This window comes from Antedon bifida, chromosome 3 (assembly GCF_963402885.1).
Source record: "Antedon bifida chromosome 3, ecAntBifi1.1, whole genome shotgun sequence".
Classification (NCBI taxonomy): Eukaryota; Metazoa; Echinodermata; class Crinoidea; order Comatulida; family Antedonidae; genus Antedon; species Antedon bifida.
Window position 1 is genome coordinate 29,785,696 of NC_136228.1, and position 9,352 is coordinate 29,795,047.

The window sequence follows — 9,352 nt, forward strand, 5'->3', positions numbered from 1 at the left end:
CTTGCTTAGCAATTTCTACACATCTATTAAACAAGCTGAGAGTAGACTCTGAATAGACAGTGATGGGAAGAATTGCACCTTTGAAAAAAATTATAAATTTAATAAATTTGAATAATTTTATTATGAAGTGAATCCAAAATGTAAGTGGAAAATGAAAATCAAGTACATTATTACATTTTTATTTGACTGTGTCGGAGACTGAAATTTTATTACTATTATTTTGTTACTTTTATTGAGAATGATTCTATTCAATTTATTCATATTTTACACTTAAATAATTATTTTGATTGGAACTACTTTATTATTATAGAATGTTTGCTTTTGTGATTTTGTACGTATGCGCATTAATAATTAGATAGCGTCGATGTTATAAGGTTGTAGGGCGAGCAATTACCTCGTGGGCAGTTGACATGAAAGCTCGAGGAGGATAAGCTGTGTTAAGAAGAGTTTAAAGATTGTTAGTTTGTTATTTTTTGCGAAGAAAACCACTTTAATTGTAAGTCTAGTATGCTATGTTTCCTCAAGTAGTTTATAGTGATTTTGATTATTAGCTTAATTTAATATTATTGATGGTAATCGACATTTTAATGACAAGTGATGTAACGTAAATTAGGCCTAGTAGTAGTGATTACCATGTGATGTCTGCATGGTTATGTGAATTTGATTACCATATGTAACGATCAAAGACTTCGTATTGTATATAAATGAGCTAGAATAATGACAGTAACGGTTTTTGTGGCCTTGTTTGCCATGTTGTTATGTACTGTATACAGTACTCTTTTACGAAGTTGAAGTTATATTTGACCTTGTAGATTGTTTAATCACTTTGATAAGTTAAGAACTATTGAGAGTCGATCAGTTACCGATCGTTTACATTGAGTTTTTTGGTTTCGTCGAGCGCCCTCTAGCATGTATTCCTATAATGTAAACAACAAAGATGGCGGCGCCCATGTACGATATCGGTAGCGTTAAGTTTCTGATTATGTTGGTGCATATAAGTACAGTAGTTATATTAGTAGTTGTAATTGATTATTTTAGATGGTTGGTGTTACTGACAATTGCAGACTGCAGTAAATTGAGCTGATTTGAGAGCAACTTGTTTTTAATTGTAACTATACTAAGCTGTGTTAGTGTTACAGGAGGGCATTGCAGGTATTGTCATTGTTTAATATGAATTACTATTTTGAGGACTTGCTATGATATAATTTCTTGAGTAAAGATATGTTATTAGCTGAGTGCTATAATGATGTAAACTGATGGAGATAGATAACTTTGAGAAGTTATTATTTGAGTTGTATTCTTTATGAGATAACTTTGAGAAGTTATTATTTGAGTTGTATTCTTTATGAGATAACTTTGAGAAGTTATTATTTGAGTGTATTCTTTATGAGATAACTTTGAGAAGTTATTATTTGAGTGTATTCATTATGATAAATTGAGGTCATAATGCTTAGGTATAAGTTGAAGAGTTTATCTTATATCATTGTAATGTTATTTTTCTCTGATTGGTATTTCAGGGGTGTATGTTTTAGTCTGTTTAATAATTCACATTCGATGATTTACAGTCCAGTTACAATAAACGTCTTACAACGTAAATACAGAACAGAGTGCGAGGTTCATTCTTTTGTTCTTTGTGTGTGGCCCACGACAACTGCATAATACATTCAATGTAATGTTTATCATAGTGGTTTAATAGCATAGTATACAAAAGTGTACCAATTTCAAAATACAAAAAGACACATTTTATTGATTCAAAGATTGAATTTTTGTTATTTGAAGAGTAGGTGAAGAATTCTCAAAAAATTTCATCTGGTTTCAAATGGATATTAAATAAATCAATCAACTTTTTGGTTAAACCAGTTGACAAGTACTTACTTGCTACGTTTCAGCTACTTTCAGTAGCCTTGATCACGCAAATGACGTTGACATGATTAGAAGAAACTAAGAAATAACATCAACAAAAAAAATAGATTTGAACGGCACGATATTGAAAGAAAAATGGGTAGTAAGTTTGTCAGACAGGAATCTATCACCGATCGAGCACGACATACTAGAAAAAGGCCTGAATTTTGCGATTGCCAAAGGATGTGATCGTAGCCACTGAAGTAGCCTGTGAACAAATTACTGAAGCGGAAAGAGATATTGTACGAGGTAAGGTTACTAGCATTTTAAAAACCACCAAACCACCACAAACAAATATCACAAAAGAGCAACATTCAGCCATACTAGCCTAAAAAAAGACAAAAACATCATGATCTTACCGGCAGATAAAGGCAGAGCTACGGTGATCATGAACACCCCTGATTACAAACGTAAGGTAAACACCATGATGAAAGATGGGGATGTGTACGAAAAACTTAAAAAGGACCCTACAAAGAAATACAAGAGAAACCTTGTGGAAATCCTAAACAGATTATTAGAAGAAAAGAAAATAACATATCAATGGAAAACCAAACTCTTCCCCACTGCAGAAATCATCCCACGATTATACTGCACACCTAAAATCCACAAACAGAACAATCCATTACGCCCTATCGTAGACAATATTAACACAATATACTACGAAGTCTCCAAATTGCTCTCAAAATTATTATCACCGTTGGTTGGAAACACAGAATTCCATGTGGAAAATTCTAAACAATTAGCAGTCGACATAAAAGCACTGAACAACATAGACATAGGAAAACACACACTTGTATCCTTTGATGTTATATCTCTATTCACAAAGACACCTATAAAACCAACAATCAACATAACACACAACACTTTACTGAAAGAAACTAAGATAATGGAAAATGGAGGATATCAAGGAGCTGTTAAGCCTAGTTCTTAACACAACATATTTCACATTCAATGGTGATATTTACAGACAAAAAGAGGGAATGGCAATGGGCAGTCCTGTCAGCCCCATAATGGCAAATATATTCATGGAAGACTTGGAACAACGTGCCACAGAAACAGCACCATCACATATCAAACCGATTTTCTGGCGCAGATATGTAGACGATGTCCTGGCAATTGTACCAATTGGTTTTGAAGAAGAACTCCTCCAACATCTAAACACTATTGACCAGACAGGCCAAATAAAATTCACTATGGAGAACATGAAAAACAACACCATCCCTTTTCTCGATACTCTAATCACTATTCAAGACAATGGTAACATAAAAACATCAGTGTACAGAAAATCGACACACACAGACCAATACCTACACTTTCAATCAAATCATCCACTCGAACACAAACTTAGCGTAGTCAACATCCTAGTGGACAGATGTGAATCCATCGTATCAACAGAAGAAGGACAAAAACAAGAAATGAGCCATATTAAAGCAGCTTTATCAACATGCGGATATCCAGAATGGAGTTTTAAAAGAGTTAAAGACAAAAGGGAACATAGAAAAGCAAACAAAGACAAAGAAATAACAACAGATAAAGAAAAATCCAGAGTCAACATTGGTTTACCGTATGTCGAAGGGATGACTCAAAGGCTAAGAAGAACATTGAAACAGCACAATATAAATACATATATCACTCCCAAAAACAAATTAAGAGAAAGTCTCGTTCATCCTAAAGACAAAATTGACAAAGATCAACAGTGTGGTATAGTCTACCAAGTAGGTTGCCACAACTGCAAGAAGGTATACATAGGGGAAACAGGCAGAGCATTAAAAACAAGAATAATAGAACACAAAACAGACGTGGAAAAAAATACGGTAGGGACAAGAACCAGGAGCGCTCGCCATTCACAATCTAAAATTCTACACAAATCAGCTATCACAGATCACGCCACCATAGAAAATCACATACCGGATTTTGAAAATACAAAAATATTAGACAAAGAACAACACTACTGTACTTATCAAGAAAAATAAAAGAAGCCATTTGGATAAGAAAAACGAATATGAACATCAACAGAGACCAGGGAGGACATGAACTGAGCCACATCTACGATGACTTAATAAAAAGGAACACCCGAGCATCCAAAGGGGGACACCAGCAGAAAGCTGAACATCAGACGAGAGATGGCGCAATTCACCGAACTATGACGAATGACAGAACATCATGTCGACGTCATTTGCGTGATCAAGGCTACTGAAAGTAGCTGAAACGTAGCAAGTAAGTACTTGTCAACTGGTTTAACCAAAAAATTAACATTGATTTATTTAATAGGTGAAGAATGCTGAAAATTTACCTCTACAACAGCCCAAGATTCATCAATTAAGAAAATGCAATATATACAAACAAATAATAAAGGAAAAATTGTTTTATACCTCTATCCAGCAATATGTTCTGTGCACGTTGTCCAAGGAGATTAGCAAAACTTTTTATTTTATCTCCATCGACTAATTTTCCATTCACTTCCAGATTAAGTACTGTAGCCCAAATATTTGGTAAATTGTATTTTTTTAGGTTATAGCTAGAAATAACTTTCTTGAATGAATCTTGGTCAACTTCTTTCAATGCCTTGAACAGTCTTATCCTGTATTGTGACAACTGTTGGTAATCCTCAGTACTTTGCTCATTGTCTTTCATATACTGAGCTACAAGATCTACAGCTTCCTTTAATTGTGATAGTATGGCAATATCATGAAGAAGTTTAACATTAGTTGGAGTGATAATACCTTTGGCTTCCAGGTCATTAAATAAATCAAGTGCATTGTGTTCTGGTTTGGTGATGTCTTCTAAATGCAAATGATCAAACAGACAGACTTTCAATGAAAGCAGGTCTTTGTCCCCAACATAGTGCTTACTGAGGTTGTTTTTCAATGACGAAAACTTGTCTTCCATTTTACCAAATATTGTACTATATACTGAAAAGAAACAATAAATCACATATTATTCACTATTTTTCATAAGCGATAGAGAGATATGTATGAGTGAAATAAACCTGATCAAGTCCCCACCAATGCAAGTTTTTTCTCTCCTATTCAAAATTTATATGTAAACTGTGGTATAAAACAATATAATTTAATGCTTATTATTTTATACACATCATGTGAATATCGGTAAAAGGGATGAGTATACTTTTAGCTCCGATGTTATTATACATTTATAGGTAGTTTTAGTCATTTCCAAACATGAAAATTCCTGATCGGGGCACACTCAGTACAGTAGGTTTCATTTTGATATTTTCTCCTTCGATAAACATGGTCAATCCTCCCTAAGCTGTCCCATTTGTATTATCATTAATGTATCATTCTTTCACGTTCGATAAAATACATAATTGTTTATATATATAAAAGGTTCAAGTTCAAGTAAACATTTATTTATTTTAATATTTCCTAAACTTTTACAATAATATAAATTAATAAGGTACTTAAATAAGATAATATAATAGCAAGGGGCGGATCCAGGATTTTGTGAAAGGGGCGCAACTGTAGAGAGTCCACACTCTCTTGAGGCGATTTTGAAAATATAACACCTCTAGATGGTCGGAAATGGCACTCTCACGTTATTATAAAATGTATTAAAAATTGAACTGGAAGTATTTTACTCTTGCGCTTTTTTTCCTTTATGGTAGGATCATTGTTTTCCTCATGAGATCGGTAATTCTTGGGCATTCTACCAAAAAGCTGTCGAACATGCAAAACATAATAACAGTTAAGGAGCGCCACACTAGGCAGCAGGTCATTGTCGCTCGAGCGTGCAATATACAATAACAATTAAAGAGCAGGTCTTCGTCAACCCAGCAACCATGCCAATACTGATTTATTTCAAACGTAAATCCCAACCCAGATATATGGTTAGAATTCTCTGCTCATCCGCCCATGTGCCCATGTTTGTACCTCAATGTACGCCGCCCGGACGCATCCATCCCTGCCTAACTAAGCTATGAAATCCTACTAGCTCACCACACCATCTAAATGCAATTGCAAGCCTACCTACTCTAACTGGGCAGGTTTTTTTAAATTGATCTCTTAAAATGCTGACCTCTGTTCAAATTAGGCGTTTGGCCATTTTGTGTACCTCTGGTCAACGCTATCATCAATCTCGATGGCATGTCTACCGTGCACCACATTGTGAATACATTTCAATATGTATGCTGCCCTATTTTTATACATTCAAATTTAAATTCAAATAGACGATTTGTGTGCTACCTAAGCCATTTTGCTGTGAGATGACAGTCGTGACCAGCCGAGCGTAACCAACAGAAATAACATATCGTTTTAAGGGAATTTCAGGACACCATGTTAATTACAAAATCGTACCTCCTGAACCATATTAATTGAAAACAATTCGATGGATTCTAAATCTGTGAATCATATTTTCTTTATAATATCTTATTAATTCTCATATACAGATGAATTACCATCAAACCCAAACTACCCAGATATAGATACAACATTGTGTTCAGTCTTAAATAAATTAACGCAACCAATAAATCAACTATCTATCAACCTTATGGGCAAAACTCATTCATGCAAGCTACCAACAGACTACCAACCTCCTTTCAATTACAAATCAAGACATTAAATAAAAGCTTTGAAGAGGAGAACTGAAAGTTCATGAACAATCTCTTTAAGCTTTTACTAAAAACTATTTCTCATATAACTGTGAAATACTACATACTTCAAACATATATTCATTCAAGTGATGATGAACAAGCAGCGACAGATGAATTAATGTGAAATGAACTCTAAAAAAACATAGGCCTATTAAATGAACACAGATTAACTTATTACTATTATTACCACATATACTGGTGTATACTAGATGGTACGCTCACTTACCATCTAGTATACACCAGTATATATTACCATCTAGGTCGTGCCTACAGAGGGTTCTCGAATACACAGTAATTTCAGCATAAAAAAAAAGAAGTTTGTTTTTTAAATGTACATACTGCAGGACTATAATACTGTAGTTAATGTCGTTTACAAAAACGAATAAATAGACACAATGATTTATGTAGTCAACTAAAATTAGCACCCTAGGAATTACTTCCGAAAGAGAAACTTGTCACAAAATGAGTCCAAATTTTTTTTTGAAATCATTTAAACCCAATTTGTGTTTTGTGTGTAACATTAGTGTTGAGGGACGGGGAAGAGGATATGGGTACAAAAAGAAAAATTTTTAAATATATTCTTTATTTACTCAGTAACGAAATATATTTTTCATGTTTTATATATGTCGTCGTTGTACATTTTTTTTTTGTTATGCCATTATAATGTCTTGTGTTTGTCATATCCACTTTGACCAAAAATTGTATTGAAAAACAACAATAACTGGGTTTTTGGTTGAATTTATTTTGAAACACACTTTTTTTTCTATGAAAGTGATTAACTTTATTAAAATTACAAAATGGCTTTTTCAAAGTCTGGGTTTTGTTTTTGTTTTTGGAGGTATAACACAACATTTTATAAAACGTTATTTCGCTCCTATAATTTGTTTGTGGTCGTATATTAATTCCAATGTATCTGTTTTCTAGAACATAATTTATCATGGTGCCTGTCCATTGGAGCTGCTAGTATATATATAAAAAAAAAAAAAAAATATAATTACTCTTTTTTTTATAAATTATAAATTTTTTTTTTTCTTTTTTTATATTTATAAGCAACAAATAAACCTTATAATACAACAATGCGGTGCTTTCAACATTTGTATAACAGTATCATGACAACAGCATCTTGACAACAGCATCTTGTTAATTTTCAACTTTCATACTTATATCGGTCGTAGACACAATTTATAACACTAGAGGGTGAGCTCGCTTCGCTCGCTCCCCCTCTAGGAAGTGTAGACGATGGTTCTCGGAATGATAATGTTCTTCTTTTACGTTTTCTGTCGGTTACCATTATTGAAAATGCTTCACATTCGTAAAACTAAACTATTCTGTTTCACAGTGTCTTAGATGATTAATAACATTTTAAAGTATAGTCTTTATTATTTGGTAGGGCCCTTATAGGGCGGAGGTGGGGAGGCGGAGTTCATTTGACTGAGGGGCTTATTCGAGGGATATATGTTAAATTTTTTAGTTTTAATAATATGGTAACATTTATAATCAAATGAAATCCTCTATCTAATAGATATGAAAAGTGGTAAAAAAGAATAACAAATGCTTGGTAAATTGTAGATAACAGTGCGATGAATTCTACTACAAATAGTATAATTGTGTTATTATAAATGTGGATGGGATGGACGTTTATTAGATAGTTGGGGGGGTGGGGGGGGGGGGGTGATTATTATTCAAAGTGATGTTTTATTGGAGAGGCGTTTATTCAAATAAATATCATCCTAATAAGTATTAATATATACGTTCCTAAAATAAACAAAAAACTAAAATGGCTATGACTAATGGCCAACTTAAGCTCCAGTCCTACTATAGTATCTGTTTTTTTCTTCCGTCTTCCAAAGGGACACTGTATTGATTGATGGAAAGTGCCTGTTTCCAGTCACCTTTAGGGTCAAATCTATTATTTTAACTGCTCCCTTGTGTATAAAAGAGAGAAAATAGTTGAAACCAAGTTGCTGCAAGGTGAACTTATCATAAACCCGGAAATAATTTGACCGCCAAGAATTGAAATTGAGTAGAAAATCTACTGTTGAAATCATAAATGTTGTTAAAAAACTCTTTATAATATCTTGCTAAGATAGAAATATGGAAAAATAGCGTCGAACTGCACATTAATGTTATCAAATCTACGTTTCGCGGTACATCTGAGATAGATAAGGTAGGTATCCAAGGCGGAGATTTGTACCGAAGTTTTTGCATTGTGCTCGCCTATGTCAGAATTAACCATAATTTATATATAGATTGTTATAAACAGAGCAAGCAACTTGATAAGTTTGGAATAATCACACCTCATCCTGGTACCAGGCCTCCTATAGTAACATTGATTCGCACCCAAATTTGATTAGGTAATTAATAAATAGCATAACTAATTAGTTAAATTACAAAAACAAATTGTGTAGTTCATGTAAAGGCACCCAAATTGGATTAGGAATTAATAAATAGCATTTATTAGTTAAATTACTAAATCACATTGTAGTTCATATAAAGTAAAGGCCTTAAATAATATATAATCAATATAACTAATTAGTTGAATATCTAAAACAAATAAATTGTAGTTCACGTAATTATAATTAGTTGAATCACTAAAATCACATTGTAGTTCAGGTAAAAAGTAAAGGCCTTAAATAATATATAATCAATATAATTAATTAGTTGAATATGCAAAAACAAATAAATTGTAGTTCATGTAATTATAATTAGTTGAATCACTAAAATCACATTGTAGTTCAGGTAAAAAGTAAAGGCCTTTAATAATTGAAATAAATAATTTGTTGAATCATTAAAATCAATTTGTAATTACTCCTAAAGTAAAAGCCTGTTATTTCAGCCCCGCAT

The 9,352-nt window shown here is 33.0% G+C and overlaps 2 protein-coding genes across 2 annotated transcripts; both read left to right on the forward strand.

Moving 5' to 3' along the window:
• The first annotated feature begins 2,251 nt into the window (after positions 1 to 2,251).
• LOC144838364 (uncharacterized) lies at positions 2,252 to 2,833 on the forward strand. Its single transcript, XM_078693702.1, has one exon. The coding sequence runs from the start codon at positions 2,252 to 2,254 to the stop codon at positions 2,831 to 2,833; it is 582 nt and encodes a 193-aa protein (XP_078549828.1).
• Positions 2,834 to 2,882: 49 nt separating this feature from the next.
• On the forward strand, positions 2,883 to 3,875 carry LOC144838365 (uncharacterized). The gene has a single exon (XM_078693703.1). It carries the CDS (start codon positions 2,883 to 2,885, stop codon positions 3,873 to 3,875), a length of 993 nt encoding a protein of 330 aa, XP_078549829.1.
• Positions 3,876 to 9,352: the final 5,477 nt, after the last annotated feature.

Excerpts from the sequence above, each read along its gene's own strand:
- LOC144838364 (XM_078693702.1), top strand. The coding sequence starts at position 2,252 with ATGATCTTACCGGCAGATAAAGGCAGAGCTACGGTGATCATGAACACC.
- LOC144838365 (XM_078693703.1), top strand. The coding sequence starts at position 2,883 with ATGGCAATGGGCAGTCCTGTCAGCCCCATAATGGCAAATATATTCATG.